A 24,986-nucleotide genomic window follows, 5' to 3' on the forward strand; every position below is an offset into this window, starting at 1 on the left:
GACAAATATTGACATATGGAAAAAGTGCATATTTAGGAGCTGAACATTTTAGTGGTGTGTACAAAACAGTTTAATGCACCTTTTCATGGTTTGCATCAGGTGCAAAACGAGTCCATTTACTTTCACTACTCTCAGCTTTACCCTGAAGCACCAACATACTTCAGTTACACTTCAGTAGTTTTCTGTGAGGTTTTTCTTTGGTAAAACAGCCTGAGAGTAGAGTGTTAATTTGAGCATCAGGTTCCATTAAAGATGTTAAAGTCGTTTAATGTTTCTCTGAACTTCTGTTCCTAAGCAGGCAGCTTCTGTGAGGAGAAAAATGAAGGAAATGCTTTTGATAATGATTCCTGTCATTGGTAAAACATTAACCATTTGTTTTTGAGTTTCCTTCTTACCTTTAGGCAGGGGGAGAGAGAGAGGTTATGCATATGAAGAAAAAACAAACTTGCATCAATCAGATTTATGCAATCAGTGTGTCAGTCTTTGTTTTCCACTGAAGTTATTTTGTATGGCCGTGTGTGCGTGACATGAACTGGAGGTTCAGGCAGAGCCAGTTTCCACAGAGCTGTTCAGCTCGCTCATCCACTGTAACTGGTACACGGTGTTTGCGTGATGATAAACAAGATGACAACAGATATGTTTTTTGTTACAAAATCTCACATTAGTTTGGTTTAAACGTGCAGTTTGACTTACTCTCCTGTACTGAAACTGTTCAAGAACTGCCTTTGTTATACAAGCAAATAACAAACTTTGCAAGGAGTCCCAAGTACAACTGTAAAATCACACAGGAGCAATGATATGATGCAGCAATAAAAAAAAAAAAGCAATCGTACATTTTCAGACTTTGAGGAGGTCAAAGTCCTGTTATCAAGAAAATAGATGTAAGAAACATGCCATCAGATCATATGTGGAACGTGCAAAGAAGCAGAGAAAAAAACTGAAGAGATTATAAGTTTTTGTTGTTGTTTTCTGCAGCAAAGGACAATAATGGGAGGGAGTGACTTGCATGCGCTGACTTTAATAATAAAGCTATTTACACGCACAAGAAAACAAGACTGATAAATAAGGGCTGAATTTTACATGATTTAACGAATGATAAAAACAACAACACAGACTTGTTTGCCTGAATAATGTTTGGGGAATTTACCCACTCAAAATCTAGCTACATTTAATCATTTCACAAATTATGATAACAGATACACGCACACACCATCAACAAAAAACGTTGTCTTCATGAAATTTTCATCACATGTTGACAAACAGCAGGAAGAAAATGGCCCAGAACCAGTGCAGCCATGCAAAAAGCAGTTTTTAATGCACTCACGTGGCAGAGATGCATGGCACAGCTTTGCAATATCATCCTCCCACATAAGAGGTGGAAGGTGTTGTTTTTACTGATATAATATCTTACTCTTTGTGTTACTATTGTGGCACACTTTTGTTGCTATTTTATTGTCATTTTTAATTCACACCAATATTATTATTATTACTGAACTGTAGACAACAGAACTGTGGATCAATCGGCCTCACGTACAGAGAGGGAAACTGTTTTCTGAAGGCAACACGCGTTTTTAACACGGTTTCCAACTGGACATAGGAGCAAAGGTATGAACGCATTTTTCAAGTTGTTTTCGATGTTTCTACTGGCTTTCTTTTATGCTATTGTTTGTTGCGCGTGAAGCCGCTCCCGCTACTGATTGGCTCCGCGGTGCGCTCCAATCACCGCGATGTAGTGACTCTTCTCCACACAAACCCGACCGGTCGACTAGTAAGATTGTGACAAATGTAGCGAAAACACAAACAGGTTTTGTTTGGTTTTGTTTTTCTAACTGGATGTACTCCTTCTGTTCGTGAAGACTAGAACAAGGTGAAGCAGAGGATTAAGAAAACGACAGCCGAGTGGTGGTCTAAATGGTCAGACTCGGAAGCAACGAGGGGATTTGGGAAGATTCAAGGACACATTTCTTCTCTATAAATACGATGGTGATGTTTATTTGATTCGACGCCAGCCTGGAGATTTGAATAAGAATGAAGGTCCTTGTGAAGAAGGTGCAGCAGGTGCTCTACGTCCTGCTGCCGTGTGTACTCCAGCTCTGCTGCGCTCAGACTCAAGGAGGTGGGCATAAACACCCGCACACACATATTCACACACGTTTATTTTTATCATTACCCTGGGAGAGGAACGATGAATACAGTGGCGGTTCTAGGCTGTTTGGAGCCCTGGGCGAACACTCCCCCCCCACACTAATTAATGTTATCTTGTTGTATCCCTGTTGTGGTCAGTGCTATCCTCTATGTTGTTGCATGCTGGGGGCAGCAGGTTGAGGGTCACAGATACCAACAGACTAAATAAACTGATCCACAAGGCCAGTAATGTTGTGGGGATGGAGCTGGACTCTGTTAGGGTGGTGTCTGAGAGGCAGATGTTGTCCAAGATATGGATAATACCTCCCACCCATTCCATGACGTCCTGGCTACTCACAGGAGCACGTTCAGTGAGAGACTGAGAGTACCAAAAAGCACCACTGAACAACACAGGAAATCATTCCTGCCCGTGGCCATCTCCCTGTACAATTCCTCCATCTAATACACTGTAAACACTGCAATAGTTACACATTTTTTTTTTTTACATTTTTAAACACGCTCTTTTTTACTCTGTAATATTCTTGTCATTTTTTTTATATTTATTTATAATCACCAATGTTAATCCTTGATATTTATAACTGAGTGATCTGTATACGGGGCTGGACTGGGACAAAAAATCGGCCGGGGCATTTTGACTAGAGACCGGCCCACCAGGTATTATACGAAAAAACATTAAGCCTTTGAATGAAAACAAACGCTGTTGTGACAGTGATGTACGCTGTCTTATTGGTCTATGTATGATTTCTATACGTTGTACATCAGATAAAAACTTTGGTTGTAAGATTCAGATAATTATTTAATAAAAGCTAGATATTTTAAATGAGAATAAGAAAGAAAAGTATTTCTTTGTGCCCCCCTCTCCCTGTTAATGCCCCACCTGCCCCCCTGGCAAAACTTTGCTAGACCCGCCCCTGCACAGTTACCAGCTGTCAGCTACACAGAAAGGATCCTGGTGTTATTTGTCTCTCAGAAACAGTTCATAACTTCCCTTCAACTCATCCATGTCACCTAAAAGGTAAACCTGTTTCTCCATCACCTGTTCAGCTCTGATGATTCAGTAAGGACATCTCCTGGTTTCATCTTCATGTTTCCCTCTCACCAGATAACCAAACCGACATAATGACCAGCAGCTTTTACAGCTGTGGCTCCAGCAAACATCAGCTGATACTAGAAATTAATATTAAATAAATTCTAACAACAGCTGATCAAGCTTAAACGTGCTGCTGTTGTTTAGCACGACAACCGCTAGTTTCCTCTTTCTGGCGCAAAGTGGGCGATAAATACGCAAGAGAGAAAAGCCAATCAGCTGATCATTGATCAGTTTCACGATTGAATGAGAGAAGAAGAGACAGCTGACAGCATAAAGACAGAGAAAAACTCCAACTTTTTGTCTTTTTCCATTCCAGCTGAAGTACGGGACAAACTGTGTTCCTTTTCACCTCAATACGAAACGCGTAATATTTTCTCTGAATACGGGACAATTCAGGTTTTTAGGGGACGGTTGGCAACTCTACTAACTAACCTTATGAATAAAATAAAGTTCACTATCAGTAACATAGCACCCACCCAGCTGTAGAAACTCCGTCATGCTAGCTAGTACGCAGTACAAGTTATTGTAACTGACGGTAAAAAGTCAGCACAACGAAAATAAACTCCACCTAAACTTGGTTTATATCTGACCCAGATAGACTGCAGGTCATAACTTCTTACCTGAAGTTCAGTTCACCTGACACTCGGACCGGCAGCCGCCTCGGGTGTCTTCTCCTCCTGCCTCACCTTTCCCTCATCCACCTGGCCTCTTGTGGCAGCTCCGCCATAGCCACCACCAAACAACTGAGTTGTTTTTACACATCTGACAGCATCTGGCCAATCCATCACCTTTCATTGTTTATACTGTTATAAAAATAAATAAATAAATAAAAAATCATTGGCCCATAAAAACAAAAAATCACCACCGGTGGGCCGATGGCCAGTCCAGCTATGTCTGTATATATTAGTGCTATTTCTTAGATGTGTAAAATCTGTAACATCATTATTGTTTGGAGTTTAGTCTGTTACTGTTACTATTTTTACAATTTCTTCTTGGACCAACTGTAACCCACATAATGTCCTTAGGGATTAATAAAGTGTTCTGATTCTGATTGTTTCAGGATGACCTGCCATTATCCAATGACAGTAGTAATAAGGGGGCATTAGTCCAAGATGGCGGCCAACCAAACCGGTTTGACAACCGGTTTGACCGGTTTCGTGTGTGTGCGCATGCGCGTTCAGGTGTGCTGGGGGCATGCTAGTTCATGTGTGGAAACACACAGGGCGTCAGAGGGGTTATATGAGTTTATGTGTTTTTAACTGGGCTTTAATTTAATCAAACCATAGGATTTTTTAATTAAACTATTTTTATCACTTAGGTGTATCTCAACATTCAGTTATGCAGACATACGTGTTCTTAAAAGCAATTCTTTGTTTTGCGGGCGGAGTGGAAGCTGTTTTGGTTCACAGTGCACCTTAACAAAGAGGGGGTGCTTTTTATTTACATCTAGTCAAAAGTGTTGGTAATAGTGTTTTAGTCACACTAATTTTGTGATTCTGACAATATCTCAGCTTGCAGTGATGCAAGCATTTTATTTTAAAAACGGCACAAATGGGAATTTCTTCTGAATGGGTAATGTCAGCATGTTCACAAGCGTTTCATTTAATCAAACCCCTAGTTTTAATTTAACTAGTTTTTAACGCATCTACTGGGGTTTCTTTCCAGGGTTGATGCGATCATTTTATTTAAAAATCGGGATTTTGGAATGTTGAACTAAGAGGGAGACAAAGCCAGCTACTTTTTGACACAGTAAATGGTCACAAATAACATTCAGTCCTTTAGAAAATAAATGCTATAAGCAGGCAGTATAACTCTTTCAAACTAATTGTGTCTTAATCAAACTAATTTTATAATTCTGATGTCTCCTCATGCAGCATGCATGCATTTTATTTTAAAAACGGCACAAGTGGGAATTTCTTCTGAATGGGTAATGTCAGCTTGTTCACAAGCGTTTCATATAATCAAACCACTAGTTTTAATTTAACTAGTTTTTACGCATCTACTAGGGTTTCTTTCCAGGGTTGATGCGATCATTTTATTTAAAAATCGGGATTTCGGAATGTTGAACTAAGAGTGAGACAAAGCCAGCTAGTTTTTGACACAGTAAATGGTCACAAATAACATTCAGTCCTTTAGAAAAGAAATGCTATTGGGCTACTTCTAAAACACGTTGCACACGATGTCACCTTTCCCCCCAAAGCAACCAGTATCGCTCTTTTCAAACTAATCGTGTTTTAATCACACTCATTTTGTGATTTGGATGTCACACCTTGCAGCGATGCAAGCATATTATTTATTTAAAAACGGATCAAACGGGCATTTCTTCTGTAAGGGGTTTCGTGGTTTCAGAGTAGTTTTTAACACAACAGATGGTCGCAAATAACATTCAGCTCTTTAGAAAATAAACGCTGCAGTGATACTTCTAAAACCAGTCGCCCAGACCGGCTCCGTCTTTTCAACAGCTGGCTAATTGTTTGAATTTGTTCAGGATTACAAAAGCCCACCGCGGGTATCATTTAATTGTTGGGATTCCTTAGGAAAAGGTAAAAGCCGGCAGGTGTACCAGTCGAGCAAGGCCGGGACCCAACCTATTGTTTAAAGTGGTCGGCTCTTTTTGTAATTCCTCGACAAGGTAAAAGCCCCGCAGATGTACCAGTTTCTGAAGTAGCCAGCAACAGCGGTCCCTTAAGCCTATCTTGGCCATTTACACCGGATCTCAGCAACTGCGTGCCCCCACCCTCATTGTTTTAAACTTGCACAGCAAGGTGATACCCTGTAAAGTAAAGTAAAGTGAAGTGAAGTGTGTGTGTTAGTCCCCATAGGGAAATAGTTCCTCTGCATTTAACCCATTCACCCAGTGGGCAGCCACCAATGCAGCGGCCCAGTGTGTAGGGACGGTACCTTGCTCAGGGGTACCTCAGGGTAGCCGTTCAGTGGAGTCGAACCCCCGACCTTCCGATCATGGGGCCACCACTCTACCTACTGAGCTATCCCCATCTATTGTTTTGGAAGCACCCGGTCCTATATGAAGCGTTCCTGAGAGCGTGAGACCCTTGCCATTTCGCGTCAGGACCAGCGCCGGTGCAGACCATTTTCTACCCACACAGAGCGTTTATGACCAGCCAGCGTTGCTTATGCATAAGAGAAAAGCGACAATACAACGAGGTTCTCTGCTCCAAGACATCCGCGGTCCTTTCACACGGTAAGCATGTGTGTTATAGCCAGCGCTTCATAAATGTCTGTCTGGCAGCGCAGATTATTCAAACTGTTTTTAAAACGTGACTCATTTGTTGTCCAAAAAACATTTCATTTGCTAAGTTACTGATTTAAAAATATATTTTTTTGAATTTTTTGCTGGATGTCAAACATATGATAGACTCTTGAGTATATTTATATAGCAAAATTCACAGTGGTATAACCATGTTAAATAAAAGATGCCCAAGTGTGCACCAATGCACTCTAATGCAAGCCTTTGAAATGTATGTTGATAAGTACATGAAGCGTACATCTACCTCTATAGTTGAAAAGAGTCTGTATCCATACTTTGTGGATCTGCTGATTTGTTTTTAATGTGGCACTTTTTTCACCAACCGCAGATGATGAAATCCTCTTTATTTGAGAAAGTGTCCCTAAGCTGTGGCTACTCATAATTACTGAGTTCCCTAGCCACTTCTTTACTATGTCAGCAAACTTTCTGAACAGGAAAGGTATCGTAGATTTAAAGACACATCTTCATTGAAGCAAAGGCAAAAAATTGGAATGAATTTTATGTGGCTGTTCATATTAATTCCAACAAAGAGTGAAAATCCAAAAGCTGCTGCAATCATTTGTATTAATGATCTCTCTCTCTCCCTCCCTGTGTGTGTGTGTGTGTGTGTGTGTGTGCGTGTGTGCAATGCTGCGTGTGCTACTATGCGAGTGTGTGTGTGTGTGTGTGTGTGTGTGTGTGTGTGTGTGTGTGTGTGTGTGTACAGGAGAAAGGTGATGGCTGGAGCTATTTTTTTTTTATGCATTTCGAATCAACTTTTTTTGTTTTACAAGAAGTGTATTTCATACATTGGAATAAATGTATTCTTTTCTATACTTTATAAGTATGAAACTCTAAAGATTTTAAGTTCATGCACATTGTGAAACAAGAATCTAAATCTTTGTGAAACAATGATTTCTATAAAAGCATGTTGTTTATGGGGATAATGTGAAAAATCTTTTGCGGGCTCTAATAATGATCAGTGGTAATTGAAGAGGAAGCTTGAACCCTGGCTCTGGACATTTTCATGACAAGTGACAGTGCAGACATCTGCTAACGAGAGAACATGTTTTATCATCATAACAACTGCGAATTTAAGCATCGTTAAAGTGTCACTTCAGCAATGCTACCAGAGAAAGAAGTGTTGACTCATGTTTTTTAATAGAAGACTTAAAACACTAAACTCTAATTTCAGGGGTTTATTTTAAGTTTACAGAATATAACATCTGGTAAGACGATGAGTTTTTACTTCTCACTGTCTGTGTTATGTGTATCCATTTATCATGTTGTGCTTTGCTCTGTAAACTGTAAAATGTTTCATTGTATTCATGAAATAAACCAGAATTTCAAATATCCGAATCGTTTACTGTTTTTCTGCTTTTGTTCACTCCAAGTTTGACAAAACCCACAGCTCACTAACTATGTGGAGCAATCTCAGTGTATTTAGCTGCTTTTTCCCTAAACACAATCAGTTGACTGAAAGAAATGCCTGTAGTCATCCACTGTGGTCATTGACAATGTTGAAGGAGATTTGTTCCATAGACACCTTATACTAGCGTTTCTTACACTTAATCCAACACTGCTATGTTCTATTTAAACCCAGATTCCTTTTATAGTTTGCAGTGAAATTTCTTAAACCATTGTTTAATGGGACAGAAGTACAAGTCACTCTTTACTAATACACTGTAGATAAGTTTATTGCTGAACGACACAGCTAGCAGTCTCACACACTCTTTAGATCTTTGAAGTTTTGTGTGTGATGGTTTTGCCTCTCACACCTTACCCCTTTCTCCCAGTATCACAACAGTATGACTCCCGAAGTACGACTCAGTAAACAAACAAGGACTCTAAACTCAGAACAGAAAGATATAGTTGGAAGATTAGTGATTGCTTTTATGATGCGTAATAAACTACACCCTCTTCTTCTCTGTATTTATGTTGTTTGTGTGCGCGTGTGTGTGTGTGTGTGTGTGTGTGTGTGTGAATGCCTTAGAAGTCAAAGTATACATTAGCCATACTTACAAAAACATTTTTAATTTCATTTAGAACTGAGATTCTAAGTTGTAAGCAGAAATCTTATGCTCAACCAGGAGTATGTTTCCCCACTTTCACAATGCTGAGGCATCAAATCCATGATCCAACAGATGGTTTGTCACACGTGGGCGAGAAGGGCAAGCCACCCCTTACTTACACAACCTCACACACTATAGATTTTTAAAGCTCTTGTGTACAACGGTTTAGCTAAAGATATAACTTCTACTTTTGATAAAGATCACTCCCTCTGCATATTTCTTAAGAAATGAAGCGTCTTTACTGGGATATTTATTGTCAAACTATGCAATTTTCCAAATGTGTGTGGAGTAAAATGTTGTGACCAAGAATCATTCAGGATTAACAACACAAACTGTTTTGATAGCAGAAACAGTCTGTCTTATAGTTCCCGTACTTTACCGCTAGTTTTACAAACACATTCTTCTTCATATCGGTTTAATTGGTTTTTTATGAAACTGATTTTCAATAGTACAACCAACGTCTAACTTTTCCTTGCTCCCCAGTATAAATGCAAGAATTTTGCAGACTTTATTGAAACTGTCACAATTTAACACTCAATGCCATAAACAGAGTTGATCCATGTTTCTATGGACAGTGTTTCATACATCAACAGCTCTGAAAATCACTTTTAAAGTAATGTAGAACATGATCTCTCTCACTCTCAGCGTCTCTAAAAAACCCAGCAAACTGACAATCACCTCTAAACAAGGGGGTTAGTTTATAGGCTTTTTGTTTGTTTGTTTGTTTTGTTTTTTATTAGCCGCAACACCATGTAATGCATGGATGTTAGACTCTTTCACCAGACCATGTTGCTAGCCCAACCACCAGGCTCAGGGTCTCTGAACTCTAACCCTGGCTGCCAAATGTGCCTCTGACCCTCTTGTGCCTGTTCACCACCAGACTAAGTTTGTAGTCTCACCTACTAATATTATTTTATTACAGGGCAATATTCAGCTAGGTTACTACTTTGACTTTCTTACTTTGAGCATATTTCTGAGCCCATACATTATCAAACTTTTACTTGAGTATTTCTGACACTAGCAGCTATACTTCTACTTAAGTAAAAAAAAAAAAATGCCTGCACTATCGGTATAAAGCTGTCTGCAATTCTTTAACAGTTCATGCAACAATTATAAATTAAACCTGCACCACAGCTAACTCTTTTTAATAACCAATAACAGGTGTATTTCTTAGATCTACAGATACAGCCAAAACACTCTGCTTGTATAATGCCATATTCTCTCCCAGCATACCCTTGACTCACAACAGGGTGATTCCCAAAGTACGACTCAATAAACAGAGACTCTAAAACCAGAACAGAAAGATAAAGTTGGAAGATCAAAGATTAAGGTTTGTGTTTTTATAGTACAAAGTAAACTGTCCCCTTGTCTTCTAGGCCTTGGCGTGCATACCTTAGAAGTCAGATTATACATTAGTCATACTTCCAAAAACATTTTGAATTCCATTTATAACTGAGATGTCAAGCTGTTATCAGACATCTTGTGCTCACCAGGAGCATGTATCCCCAACTTCAAAACCTTAAGGTGTCAAATTCACAAACCCAACATGGGATCATTCAACACAGGGGCCAGAAGTGCATGAACATGAACACATGAACTAGCATGCCCCCGAGCACACCTGAACGCGCATGCGCACACACACGAAACCGGTCAAACCGGTTGTCAAACCGGTTTGGTTGGCCGCCATCTTGGACTAATGCCCCCTTATTACTACTAATGACACATCTGCTTACCTGTATCTTTTGCTCGTTTCTCCTCTTCTTCTTTGCTCTTTTTTCTAAACTGAGCACCTGATGGCTTAGAAGTTTTCTTGTCCATCTTCCATTGGTTTGAATTTTGCACTCCAGTATGAGCACCCATCCCCTAACCCAAGGTTCACAACAACATAACCTAATAAATCTACACCTTAGTTCACAGATTTGCTTTGTCTGGGTTTATTTCTGGGATTTCACACAACCCAGGATTCAAATCATGAATACATAATGGGCTTGGATTTACATCATTATGAATGAAATGTGCTCTATTTGGAAGCAGCCGCCCCCCTCCCCTTTCGACGGGTTGTGTGAGACTTTAAATCATCAAAGTAAAGTGTATATTTATTTTCTTAATCTTTTTATATTTGTTGTTTGTTTAATTGCACTTCTGCAACTGGAGCCTCGTCGTCTCGTCTCTCTATATACTGGACTGTATGTAGCGGAGATGACAATAAAGTTTACTTTGACTTCAGCACAGCAGCAAGCAGGCGCACAGAGGGCTCTCGCGCTCACTTGCAAATTATAAGTCTGTATCATAAAGTCTAGTGTTTTCGTGTTTGTTGGTTTGTTTTTATTTTGTTTTATTTTGCGAGCAGGTTATTAAATGCCGCTCCAGCCAGCCAGAGAATCCCCCGTCGCCCCGCCCCTCTCCTCCCTGTGCCGCAAGCAGCAGGCGCACCTCGCAAACTGAGGGCGCCCTTACTCCCACCGATCGGTGCCTATGACATCCCCAAAATGCGGTGGCATGATGTTTTCTTTTCTTTTCTTTTTTTTTTTTTTTTTTTTTTTTTTGGCCGATGCCCGTGATGCTGCCCCCAGCACGATGCCGCCCTGGGCAACCGCCCATGTCGCCCTTATCAAAAATCGCTACTGTCTGTGGGGTTTTTTTATAGTTTAAAAACGGCTCTTAAACTTGCAAGTTGATCTTTAAAATCAAGCCAGAAAGGTGTGAACAGATGCATAGATACAGATATGCAAGTAACCAAGTAGCTGTGTGGTGTCTGTTTGTCAAACTGAAGGCTTCCACTTTCTTTTCTGATAGGAGCCAGTTTGGTCTATCTGAAGGTAGTGGCGCGCAGCGCTGGCACTACTGTTTCATAAGTCAGTGTTTTGGGATTGTACCCTGTGCTGGTTACAGTCTACAGATTGTAGACTGTAACCAGTGTTGAGGTCATTACCCAAGAAAAGTAATGTATTGAACAATTTCACCTGAAACTCTGACACATACACACACCAGTTAGCTATGTAAACCTATAGGCTAGAGTCAAACACACCAACACAGTGAGGAGACAGCCCAAAGCCACCCCAGAGTGATCTCCACAGCCACACAAACAGCCACATTTCTAAATGTTTCTTTAATTGACAGAACATCTCTCTGCTATGCTAACGTGAATGGAAAGTGTTTATTTTTAGTTCATTAATTAAACTGTTAAAACTGAACATGATAAACTAGGTAACGCAGTGTGCTGGAGGTTGTGGAAAATGGCTCGCTGTATACTGACGTGGATAGCCTTTTAAAAATCAGATGATTAATGAATTCACTTTTTTTTTTTTAAATCTAAGAACCTTTGCTTTTCGCAGTGACCGTTTGTGACGGCACCAAGAACTTTCTGAGCACGACTGGAAATTCAGAGATCCAGTACAACTTGATGAAGACGAGGTACAATAACTGCGACATTGTGATGGGCAACCTCGAGATCACCATGATGGGCCACACCAGAGACTTCAGCTTTCTGGAGGTGAGGTTGCAAACATTACGAACAACAAACCAAGAGAGAGTTTGACTACCGCTTTCACTGCAAATGTGTCACTGACAAGATGAGTAAGGATGTGAATCAACCATTTTCATTCGCCCAGGTGAACAGAGAAAGTCAAAACATGTTGTGTTTGATTGCTCTCTGTAATGGATTTTGTCTCAAATCCAGAATGAGCTCATTTATGCCCCCCCTCCTTTTGTGCTAGTCATGCCACTGGAGTCACAGTGACTAACTCAGTAAGCAAATACGCCCCTGCTGATTTGTGACTCTGATAACAATTTGATTGAGCAGAAGAATTGACAAACTGCATTTTTCTCTTCCTTGTTCTTTTCTTTTGCCTCACAGTCTATCAAGGAGGTGACAGGGTACATCCTTTTTGCTATCAATGAGTTCAGCCGCCTCCCACTGCACCACCTGCGCATCATCAGAGGCAGCACACTGTATGAGGACCAGTATGCCTTGGCTGTCATGGTCAACTATCAGAGGGATGGGGAGCATGGCCTTCAAGAACTGGGCCTGACTCACCTCACAGGTACACAGAGAGTCACTCATTTGATGTATAGAGTGTCTTTAACATGTGGGAGGCTGGATTGGAGCAGATAAGAGGTCAAGTTGGATGTGGCACTCTTACTGTTGGAGCTCCCACACCTACACAGTTCAGCCACACCTTTAGAATACCGGTTGTTGAAACGCAGCAGTGTGTGTGTTTGTGCCCGTGTGTGTGCTTGTGTGTAGGAGTGATATGAAGTCCCTGGAATGTACCATGTGCTCAACCGCTCAACTGCCAGTGTAACATGAGCTCCAGCACATGATACGTTTGCTGTGTAGTAAACAGAGAATGGCAGAGTTTGTTAGGATGAGTCACAGGCCTGTTCTGGCTTGCTTTCCTAATTGTACTGCCCCATTTACACCTATGTGTACCTTCTACAGAGATCCTCAGGGGAGGAGTGAAGATCATCCAGAATAAGTATCTGAGCTACGCCCCGCAGGTGAACTGGCTGGACATAGTGAAGGATGGAACAGCCCAAATTGTGATAGAGGACAATGGGCCTGAAAGTGAGTGCACTGGGTTGTAACTACACACATAGATATATCTGTGTCTTGTTTTTAGGAGCCAGAAGTGAATCCGTTTGAGCCCACAGGTTGGAATCTTAAGCTAATACTAGCAAGCTTAATGTTAATGTGCATCCATAGACTGATGCATTGCATTACCCAGACACAAATACCTGCTAATTGTACTAACATACAAATAAAATAGTAGAATTTCACTCCACAAAATGATGCAATTAACCACACAGAAAACACCCAAAAAAATCCCTAAAAGTTGCAAACCCGACAAACAAGTGGACCATCTGAGGTGACACCTAGCAGACACGTGGTGGTCTAGAAGCCCCTGGTCTCAAACTTCAAAGCCTTAAAACAATTTAAACACGTGAGTCATTTAAAAAAATAAGCACAAAAGGCCAAATTAGTTCTAAAGACAGAAACCATTTTTTGTTTAAGTCTGTAAACATGTTTACGCTGGCGAAACATTTTAATTTGAACGTCTTATTGGGGTTAACTCGCACTTGGATTCACCCTCAACTGGCCATTAGAGGAACTGCAGGCTTCATTTTTCAGCGCTGCAAGTTGCATCTTGTAACTTGTGAGGTTTCATTTTTTTCTTCTGCTGAACTTTGGATTTAAAACAAAGAACAAAATCTGAACTTTTCCTTTAATTTAAGACTTTTGTTCTGGTTTTGTATTAAAATGCGGAAACTAATAAGAGGTTTTTTTTGTTTTTTTTTTTATCTCAGAGCCTTGTCACAAAGCCTGTGGAGACGTGCCATGCTGGGGTCCAGGAAATGACACATGCCAGATCTGTGAGTGATATCAAGCACCTTTATCTTTAATATCTTGATTTTCCACGCACTGGTTACCTTGTGATGCCTTTGAGATGTCTCACATATGAGTCATGGCTGCCAGAGTTGTTCATTTACATCTTGTATTGCACATTGTTAATAATATACGTAACTTCAAAGTTAAAAGTTTAATATGCATCTACGGTACAGTTTTAGTTTCACGCCAGGTTTTTACAAGCGTCGACTCTCTTACAGTGACAAAGACCGTGTGCGCCCCTCAGTGTAGTGGCCGCTGCTTTGGTAGAAACCCGAGCGAGTGCTGCCACGTTGAGTGTGCTGGAGGTTGCACTGGGCCCAAGGATACAGACTGCTTTGTGAGTCCAAGTCTTCCACAGGCTTTAATGATAAGATATTTTCACATGTTGCAGTACAGAAAACGCAGATGTAAAGAAAACAATGTTCCTGTGTTATATATTGCATTTTGCAGGCCTGCAGGAACTTCAACAACTCTGGCTCCTGCGTGCCTCAGTGCCCACAAACTGTGATCTACAACAAGCTTACATATAGAATGGAGCCCAACCCCAATGCCAAGTACCAGTACGGCTCTATTTGTGTGACCCAATGCCCCAGTGAGTCCCACACATGACAATATTCACATAAACTCAGAATTTATACATAGTTTCTTCCTGTAAGAGTGCTGTTTTTATATATTTTTATTCATTGTTATGACTGCGCTGTTCAGCTTTCTTCACGGTGTTTACTGAAGGTTTAACGCAGTCACTGACGATCATTTATGCATTTATTCTCATGTGTTTTCTGTTTTTTTAATAGAAAACTTTGTGGTGGATGGCAGTTCATGTGTGAGCAACTGCCCATCTAATAAAATGGAAGTGGAGAAAAATGGTGTGAAAACATGTGAGCCCTGCAAAGGCCTCTGCCCTAAAGGTATTTCATGCAGATCGAACTCAAGCTCTCTCTACAGATACCTTACAGCTTTACTGTTATTAACTGTTTCCTTCTCATCTTTTTTTTCCCAGTTTGCCATGGCACAAGCTGGACTGATTCAAACAGTGAAACAGTCGATGCTCGCAACATAGAAAGTTTCATAAACTGCACTAAGATCCAGGGAAGTCTTAACTTCCTGGTGACGGGAATAGAAGGGTAAAAAAAACTTTCTTTCATAAAACGCAGCAAAGATTTAAAAAAAATATTCTTTAGATCAACCTGCACTTTTTTGACGTTTTTGCAACATGCTTTTCCTTTTACTTATTTATTTCATTTTTGCTCAGTGATGCCTACAACAACGTACCACCCCTTGATCCAGAAAAACTGAAAATCTTCAACACGGTGGAGGAGATTACAGGTGTGTGTATGTTGTGGGGTTGTGCTTTTTTTTTTTAGACTGCTTTTATCTTTTTATGTTATTTAATGCCATTTGCAGTCTGGTTGAGGCTTCTGAAAAACAATCTCTCCGTTTTCAGACTTCCTCAACATCCAGTCGTGGCCTGCAAGCATGTCTGACCTGTCAGTCTTCTCCAACCTCCAAACAATTCAGGGAAGAAAACTTTACAAGTGAGAAACTGTTTTTTTGTTTTTGTCTTTTCTGCATTGTTATGCTTTACTGGAATATAAAAGTAATTCTGTTTTTTATTTTCTTTGTTATTTCTAATTTTTATCCTATCTTGTTATCCTGTTTAGAGGAGTGATTAGTAAAAGGTACAGTAAAGATTTCACATGCTCACATCTCTCTATCTCCTCCTAGAGCCTACAAATGTTCTGTCAAATCAGTGGTGTTGGTATTTTTCAGGGGTAATTCAGCACTGGGATTGTCTGGTTAAGCTGGCCGTGGGCACAACCTTTTAAAGCTGGGAGAGGCAGCATGTTTTTGACATCAATTTGACAAAGAAAAAGCTCTTTTCAGACTGGTCTCAAGATTCAGTAAATGAGAGGAAAGCAAGATGGGGTACATCAGAGTACTTTTACCTGGGTTTAAATCCCGTTTGAAACCAAAAGCACTAAAGCATTAAAAACAAACCGCCTTCTCAGCTTTAATGAGTTCACATATAACTAAAGAATTTACCAAAGTAGATTCTACAAAATTGATACCGCAGTATCAGTTTTGTTGTAGTATTTCCATACTACATACTACATGATGCATGAAAATACTGAAGATTAAACATGAATATGTTTGTTGGCCGTTTGTCTTTGTAAGTACATGGGTTATGCAATTTGAAAAACATGACATTCAGACACCGAATCACTGAATTCATATTTTGTCTAAAAGGTATCAAAATGAATAGATGGTGACAAACTTCTCAAAGAAAACACACTGTGAAAGATTATATTACATCATTAAATGTAATCAGTAAGAACAACAAGAAACACAAAGTACCACACTGCTGGATTTTGTGCAAATACAGCTAAAGTGCATGCTTAATTATGTTTGTAAACCTTGAAAAATAATGTCTGAAATCATGTTCTTGAAAACTGCTAAACCTAAAAGAAATATGGCTTTCAATATTCACTTTGATTTTGTGGTAATTTAAACAAAATTGGAACATTTTCATCCACTTTCTGACCTTTATTTACTTCCTGCTGTTCTACAGGAGCTATGCACTCCTGGTGGTTAAGATCAATTCTCTGACCTCGTTGGGGTTGCGCTCGCTGCAAAACATAAATGATGGTGCCGTGTACATTAAAGGAAACAAGAATCTCTGCTATCATGATACTGTCAACTGGACACGGCTTTTAGGCTCCCGTCCACAGAAACGTTCAAAGCTCTTAGCCATCGCCAACAACCAAAAGAAGGGTGAATGTGGTGAGTGGGGGCGGACCATTTAAAACTTGCAAGACGTGATTGTGAACAATGGCTCTGCTCATAACATCGTTTCTGTTTTGGTTGCGTCCTTGGTTAAAGAGAAGCATGTGTGTCACCCGCTGTGCTCCTCTGATGGCTGCTGGGGTCCAGGCCCAGACCAGTGTGTCAGCTGAAAGAAATACAGCAGGGGAGGAACCTGTGTACCAGACTGCATGTTCTTAACTGGGTCAGTATTCACAAAATGACGTATAAAGCGATTATTAATATAAAGCTTTAACGGTGTAACATGTATGCAGGTTGTTAGAGAGTGAATGACAAGGAGGAGTGGTATTAAAGAAACAAGCAGTGATTTAGAGAATTTATATTTTCTGATAGTTTCAAAAAGAATTTACATTTTAAAGCACAAATACTCGCACCCTGTTTGAAGTGCCACATTGCAAATAGATTATGTGCAAATACAGATAAAGTACATGCTTAATCGTATCCACCATGCTCTCTGTGCACAAATCAGCCGGGGAGACAAATTGAATAACTGATTCAAATGCATTGCCGCCCAATTCTAGTGTGTTATAAGCAACGTTCCCTCTAAAATGCGCGCGCGCGGTCTCTGCGCACAGAAAATCTGCGTTGCGCACAAAAAAAAAAATCTAACCTGAATTGAAATTAAAATTAAAACGTTAACAATTTTTGTTTTGCAGTGTTAGTCAGTAAGTGACTGGCTGCTCCCGTATGGGATTAGAACGATGCCACCTTATCCCATAGTCCAGCCAATAATGCGATTCACATTTGTATATACGCAGCTAATCAACGTCATTGACAGGCTATGACAGCGTCCTTATGTGCCGACACCGGTAGCAAAGCGACGTGGCTGATGTGGAGTGAAGCCACGTTAATGACAACGTGTACAACCATTAGAGATGTGAGCAGGACAGACGGCACAAATGATGGAAAAGTGTGGACTTTATACCAGTTTTTAAATTGTGTTGATAAGCCACGTAAAACCAGACTTATGATAAAAATATATGTAATGTTTGGTTTTCTTCCTGAATACTATCGTTGTTTATATTTACTGCAGGAAGAAACGGTAAAAACAGCGTTTTGTAAGGAAAACCTCGAAAGCACTCTCCGCCTGTGAGCGAAAACAAAACCAGAAAAAAACCCCACCCTTTCCTATTGGTCGAACAATGTACCATGTCGACCAATCAAAAAATGATATGGCAACCTGGCATTTAGTTGTTTAGGAAAGGGCGGCAGTGTTTTGAGACGTGAGAGATTCGCGATGTTTAGCGCAAATCTTGTGTAGTTAGTGTGCAGCGACTGCTGAATGTTACAGGTGTTACAGGAGTGATACATCTCCTGTTGTCAGGCCTGCAGGTATCAAGCTGTTGTTCTCCTTTATCTCAGCTTAGTAGTAGGGCCTATAAGACAAGTATGTGGCTGTAATATGTTGTATGGTGATTATTGTTGTCTATAATTTGATTGTAATTTGTGTTCTGTTTTTCCATTCTGTTTGTAGAACCACACACACACACACACACACACATACCCACACCCACGCTAAATCTGCCATTAAAGAGCTGAACAATCATCCCCTGTCCTCGTTATTTTCTGGAGGGTCATAGTGGCACTTGACCTGTGCACACCCTGCGATCACCACCGTAGAACTGAACCTCATATCAGAAATCATCATAACAAAATTGGTCCTTCGAGCCGGATCAGGTGATTACAGAGTGAAGATGGATTATGACCCCCAGAGAGCAGGTGCACGTCCACGGAGGGCTGTGCGACCACCAGGATGGATGACTCAGTATGAAGGCTACACACTGCCACAACTGCTACATTGGAGCAACAGCAGACTAGAGAAGGATACGCCAAGATGACGCCCCTCACCCAGACTCCTGGTTCTACTGGAGCTGCAGGACAGACCCCAGTGTCATCCAGCATCCCTCAGGAGTTCATGAACATTGTGCAGCAACTGCAGGAGGACAACAGACAACTTCAGCTGATGGTAGGAGACATGAGGAGGCAGATGGATCGTAATGTCACCACGTTGGAATCCACCCGCTTACGTTCTGCCCAGCAACCAGGGGGCTACATTTCAGCTGATGACACTTGGGTCTCCACACCTCTAACTACACAGCCTTTTCCCCTGAGACCAGAGCAGCACAATATATCCTACACACAGGATGCAGCTGAAGAATGGCCAGTACCACCACCTCCAGTTTTTCTCCGAGAGATCATCCTGATCTACCAGAGGTATAGTCTGTTCCACCTCCACCGCTACCAGCCATTGCACAAGAGCTTAGCCAACGCTTACAAGAGCTACAGTTACAGCAACCCTCAGCCACTGAAGCTCCTGACTTTCAGCCTTGTGCACCACAGTCCACCCCCTTATCTCAATCACTAGCTGGACCTAGTTTCGACGCGAACATGCTCCCCCCAGAACAAGTGTTGGCTCCCACTACAGCCATAGCTGTAAAGGAGAAGACCTACAGAGGACCATCGCCCTCCATCCCAGAGTTCACGAAGGGTGATCCCAGGCAGTTTGCTAGATTAAGGCTTGCCCTAGACAATATTCTCCCCTTTGATGCAACCGAGAGGTTCAAATATCAGGTCTTATGTGACTATCTTAAATTTGAGGAAGCTCTTTTAATTGCTGACTCCTACAGTAACTCACCTCACCCCTACTCTGACACGATGGCCTCGCTCACTAAACATTATGGTCAGCCGCACCAGCTGTCACTGCAGAGGATAGCAAAGCTTATGGATGAGCCCAGCATCCGCCCAGGTGACACAACTGGATTCAGAAGGTTTGCACTGAGAGTCCGTGCTCTGGTTGGCATGTTAGAGCAACTTGGGGAAGATGGACACATAGAGCTGCAATGCGGGTCTCATGTTGCTAGACTGACACGAAAGCTACCCCAAGACCTACGTGCTGCTTTCCGCCGCTACCTTTACCCACAGAAAGATGGAATACCATCATTGAGAGACTTTGCAGAGTGGCTGGAGTATGAGCTGGTCATTCAAGAGGGTGGAGATCACACAGAGAAGGTAGAGGAGAGCTCGAGAGACAGGAGCAGCATGAAAATAGATAAAAGAGCCACCAAAAGGACTACCACCGTGCTGCATGGTGCAACACACAACACTGCCCCCCAAAGGTCCTCAGGCACAACCCCTTACACTTCTGAGGTCCAAGACAAGCCCACAGCTTATTGTCCGTATTGTAATAACACTCTGCACTTCCTAGATCAATGTGTCAACTTCAAGATGCTGACTAAGGAGCAGAAATCAACTTGGATTAAGTCCAACAATCGCTGCTGGCGTTGTGGGCGGCACCACCAGGCCGCTCAGTGTCGACTTAAAATGCAGTGTAAGACATGCAGGGGAAAACACCTAGAGGCCCTGCATGAAGTGAATCTCAGACCTGCTGCACCCAATCCACCAATGGAACACGTCGCTGAGCTGGGGAGTAAACCATCTACTGAGGTACTTTATCTAGACCGGCGTGCTGGCTGTAGCCAAGTGCTTCTGAAGATAACCAAAGTGCTGCTGCAGAACGGTGAGCACACCCTGGAGACATTCGCCATATTGGATGATGGATCTGAGAGGACGATCCTTCTCCCTGAGGCCACTCAAAGACTGCAGTTACAGGGCACGGCAGAGAGTCTTACTCTACGTACGGTGAGACAGGGATTGAGAACCTTGCATGGCGCATCAGTGACAGTCAAAGTCTCCCCTGCCAGCCAACCATCCAGAACATTCACCATTGAGAGAGCCTTCACAGCTGATGACCTAGGCTTAGCTGAGCATTCATACCCCGTGAAAGCACTTCAACAGAAATATAGACACTTGAGAAGGCTTCCCTTGCAGCCCTTCACAAATGCCCAGCCACTCCTTCTGATCGGCTCTGACTGTCCTCACCTAGTAACGCCCATCAAACCTCTGCGCCTAGGCTTACCTGGAGGACCAGCTGCAGTCAAGACTAGACTTGGTTGGGTACTACAGGGACCAATCCCCTCCCTTAAGCACTCTGCTCAACCGCGACAGTGCCTCTTCCTCTCAACTGCCTCTCCTCAATCAGAGCTTCATAGTCAAGTAGAGAGGCTTTGGCAACTCGACACTCTCCCATATCGAAGTGAGAAACTAGTGACACGGTCTCGGAGGGAAGAGCAAGCTATGAGGGTTTTGGAGGCAAAGACGACAAGACTGAATGTCGAGGGAGTAAACAGATATTCAACTCCCCTTCTGCGTGTCAGTGATATGCCTACACTCCGAGTGCCACCTGAAGCAGTACTCCCCAATCTACGTGGCACGGAGAAGCGCCTCAGTTGAGACCCAGAGAAGACTAAAGCTTATCAAGCGGAGATGACAAAGTTGATAGCAGCAGGCTATGTCAGAGAAATCAGTGAAGAGGAAATGAGGGCCTCCAAAGAATCATGGTTCATCCCCTACCACATGGTGACACACAACGGAAAGAACCGTGTGGTGTTTAATTGCTCATTCACCTATAGCAGGGGTCTGCAACCTTTAACACCCAAAGAGCCACTTGGACCCGGTTTCCACGCAAAAGAAAACACTGGGAGCCGCAAATACTTTTTGAAATCTAAAATGAAGATAACACTGTATATATTGTTTTTTTTTTTTACCTTTATGCTTTGTGTGAATAACTAAAGTAAGTAAGTAAAGTTTATTTATCAAGCGCTTTTCACAGACAGGCAGTTACAAAGCGCTGTACACAAATATTAAAATAAACAATACAATCAATAGACATTATACACAATGTAAAAGATCAAATGTAAATAATGTAAAGAATATAAAATACGTAGATCAACAAAAGGCTTGTTTGAACAAAAAAGTTTTTAACTGCTTTTTAAAAGAATCCACAGAGCAACTAAGGTGTGTTGCTTATGAAATCCATGAAGTGCTACAGAGAAAATTAATTTTATTTATGTAATTAACACATTTTGAACTCTTAAAGAAATATAACAAAAGGAAAGACACCCAGCTGAACTAAAATGATCCATGTAGCAAACAAAAACTGTTGTGAGCCGCCAACCTTATATCGCCTTTGGGCTTTTGGAGCCTTGATCTGACTTTTAAAAAATAATTGGAAAAAAAAGCACTATGCTGCTAAAAAAGAAATAGATATTCGCAAAATTCTGCCTAAATATGTATTTTACCTGGTTAATGTGTCTGGCGGGGCGTGGTCTGCAGTGCTGCTGTATGGGAGTCGGACGCACCTGAGCGGCACCCGCAATCACGCCTCGCCGCCTTAAAGTCTGTGCTCTCTCTGCCGTTGTGTTGTCGGGCTGTGAGCTGCAAAGCTACAGCCGGCTGTATGCGTACAGCAACCGTGTGTGAAAAGTGGTCAATAAAGAGATGCTGAAAAGAGTGTTCATGCAAACATCGTCGGGTCTGCCGTGGTATGTTTACAATGGGACTTCTGGTCCCAAACCTCTGCGCACAGCGTCTGCAAATTGGGGCTGTACGAAGTCACTTTCATCTTCACGCAGGACTGTAAGCTGTCATCTGTGAGGAGTGAGTGGTGTTTGTTTTTAACATAGTTCACGGTGGAGAACAGCTGCCGACATAATATGGATCCGAAGATCCATAATTGGTCTACCTGGGGTCGAAAGTCTCGATAAATGCACGGCGTTTCGGCGGGTACACCGGCTTCCGCGAGTGTGACGCTTATTTTGAGCGATGAAAAAAATAAGATATAATTTTATTTTTATATTTCAATATCACAATAATCTTCCAATTTAGAACTACAAGTTAAAAAAAGAACTAAACACAAATAAAATACACTTCAGCTAAATACTTCTAATTTAATTTCCCAAACCACCCGGAGCCGCAAAATAAAGACTAAAGAGACGCATGCGGCTCCGGAGCCGCGGGTTGCCGACCCCTGACCTATAGGGATCAGAACCTCAACGAGCTGCTTTTACCAGGCCCGAACCTGGGGGCCTCTCTTCTTGGTGTGCTGCTACGCTTCAGAGAATGCTCCATCGCAGTTAGCAGTGACATCAAGGGGATGTTCCACCAGGTGAGGCTACTGCCCGAGGACCGGCCACTACTACGTTTCATCTGGCGCGATCTGCAAAGAGACACCCATCCCAAGGTGTATGAATGGCAGGTGCTCCCCTTTGGGACAACATACTCACCATGCTGTGCAATTTATGCACTCCAGCGACACGTCCATGACCACAGTGACCAGGGAGATGACGTGCGTGACTCCATTGAGAAGAATTTTTATGTTGACAACTGGTTACAGAGCTTCTCTTCTCCAGATGTGGCCACAGAGGTTGTGGACAAACTACGGTCACTATTATCAGAGGGAGGATTTGAGCTCAGACAGTGGGCCAGCAGCACCCCAGATCTCATCAGCCATCTACCAAAGGAAATAAGATCGGAGAGCAGCGTACAGTGGCTGAATCAAACTGATATGGACCCTCAAGAATCTGCTCTAGGTCTGCGCTGGATGTGCTGCTCTGACACTCTGCACTACAATGCAGTTGGAGAGGAATCCTCCTACCATGAGAAACCTCTACCGGGTTCTGGCGAGTCAGTATGACCCACTAGGGTTTCTCGTCCCCTTCACAACGAGGGCGAGTACTAGTCCAGCAGTTGTGGGACAAAAAGCGTGAGTGGGATGACCCCCTGTTACCAAGTGACCTGCTCTCTGCATGGAACGAATGGGAAGGTGAGCTGCAGCATCTGGACAACATCAGTCTACAACGTTGTTATGTGAGCCCAGAGCTGGACAAATCCTACAGTAGGCGTGAGTTGCACATCTTCTGCGATGCATCTCAACAGGCATATGGAAGTGTTGCCTACCTACGGACAGAAGATACTGCTGGAAAGGTGGAAGTTGCTTTCCTGACTGCCCGCTCTAGGGTGGCTCCTAAACGGCAGATGTCCATGCCACATCTGGAATTATGTGCAGCCTTGACTGGAGCTCAACTCGCTAGCCTGCTGACCAAAGAACTCACCCTACCACTATGCAGAGTGGTGTTATGGACAGACTCCACCACTGTCCTAACATGGATCCAGTCAGAGTCCTGTCATTTCAAGGTGTTCGTGGGAACTCGGCTAGCTGAGATCCAGGAACTGACAGACAGCCAGTCTTGGCGTTATGTGACAACATATGACAATCTGGCAGATGATCTAACTAGGGGTAAAAGGCTACAAGACCTCACAGTCCAGTCCCGGTCGGCATGTGGGCCCGTTTCTGCAGCTACATCGAGACCAGTGGCCAGAGCACCCAGCCACACCATGTACAGACTTTGCTGAGGAGCAGCGTAAACCAATAACTTGCTTAGCTGTGTCTACTGACTCTATCTCCCTGCCTGATGCACAGCAGTTTACCAGTTTTAGTGAGCTTTTGGAAGAAACAGCCAGGTGCCTTCACGGAGCGGCTGGTGACAATCTCACATCAGAGAACTACAAGGAGGCTGAGCTTATTCTGCTGAGAGCTGCTCAGAAAGACAGTTTCCCAGATGAGATCCAGTTCCTGATCACTGGGAAACCAGTTCACTCATCCAGCCGTCTGTTTTGCCTAGACCCGGAATTTGATAAGTCACTTCAACTCATAAGAGTAGGTGGTCGTCTCAGACGATGCCATGATTTGGAAGCTGCTGTGATACATCCAGTTGTATTGGACCCTACACATCCAGTCACCAGACTACTCATCCGACAGGCTGAAAGTGATTTGAAACACCCAGGAGCAGACAGATTGTTTGCAGAGTTGGGAAGGAAATACTGGATTCTTTGCGGCCGTGAAGCCATAAGAAGTGAACAGCGCTCCTGCCCTGAGTGCCAAAAATGGAGAGCCCAAACTGCCAACCCAAAGATGGCTGACCTTCCCCTTGCACACCTACGATTACATCAGCCAACCTTCTTCTCAACAGGCATCGACTGCTTTGGGCCAATGCAGGTGAAGGTTGGTCGGAGAAATGAAAAATGCTGGGGCCTGCTCTTCAAATGCTTGACGACTTGTGCCATTCATATTGAGGTGCTGTCTAGCATCAACACCGGCTCATTTCTAATGGCATTAAGAAGATTTGTCTCTCGTCGTGGGAAACCAGCTGAGATACTGACATCCTCTGTTTGTACATTTTCTATAAGCTAAGTTATCGCTAAGCTAAACGGGCTAAGCTAAGCTAAGTTCGCCTAGGCCAAACTGAGTTTGGTTTGAGTTGGTGATTTGTTATGTGTATTTGCCTTCTTTAGTTGGCATCATAAGTGAGTGGGGCACAAGAG

At 42.4% G+C, this 24,986-nt stretch overlaps 1 protein-coding gene across 2 annotated transcripts; it reads left to right on the top strand.

Moving 5' to 3' along the window:
• Positions 1 to 1,407: 1,407 nt before the first annotated feature.
• LOC146387023 (receptor tyrosine-protein kinase erbB-3-like) lies at positions 1,408 to 18,312 on the top strand. Of its 2 annotated transcripts, XR_014800259.1 has the most exons (15): positions 1,408 to 2,116; positions 11,890 to 12,047; positions 12,411 to 12,597; positions 12,996 to 13,121; positions 13,862 to 13,927; positions 14,162 to 14,280; positions 14,394 to 14,535; positions 14,738 to 14,851; positions 14,944 to 15,067; positions 15,196 to 15,269; positions 15,388 to 15,478; positions 15,605 to 15,622; positions 16,513 to 16,724; positions 16,824 to 16,950; positions 18,241 to 18,312. XR_014800259.1 is itself a non-coding variant. In XM_084928338.1 (14 exons), exons 1-14 carry the CDS (start codon positions 2,029 to 2,031, stop codon positions 16,895 to 16,897), a joined length of 1,593 nt encoding a protein of 530 aa, XP_084784464.1. In that variant the 5' UTR covers positions 1,408 to 2,028; the 3' UTR covers positions 16,898 to 18,312. The 2 variants fall into 2 exon arrangements, 1 of the variants encoding a protein (XP_084784464.1); XM_084928338.1 differs by having other exon boundaries at positions 16,824 to 18,312.
• The last annotated feature ends 6,674 nt before the right edge of the window (positions 18,313 to 24,986 follow it).

The sequence above is a fragment of the Perissodus microlepis genome, chromosome 5, assembly GCF_051167445.1.
Source record: "Perissodus microlepis isolate ML-2025 ecotype Zambia chromosome 5, ASM5116744v1, whole genome shotgun sequence".
Classification (NCBI taxonomy): domain Eukaryota; kingdom Metazoa; phylum Chordata; class Actinopteri; order Cichliformes; family Cichlidae; genus Perissodus; species Perissodus microlepis.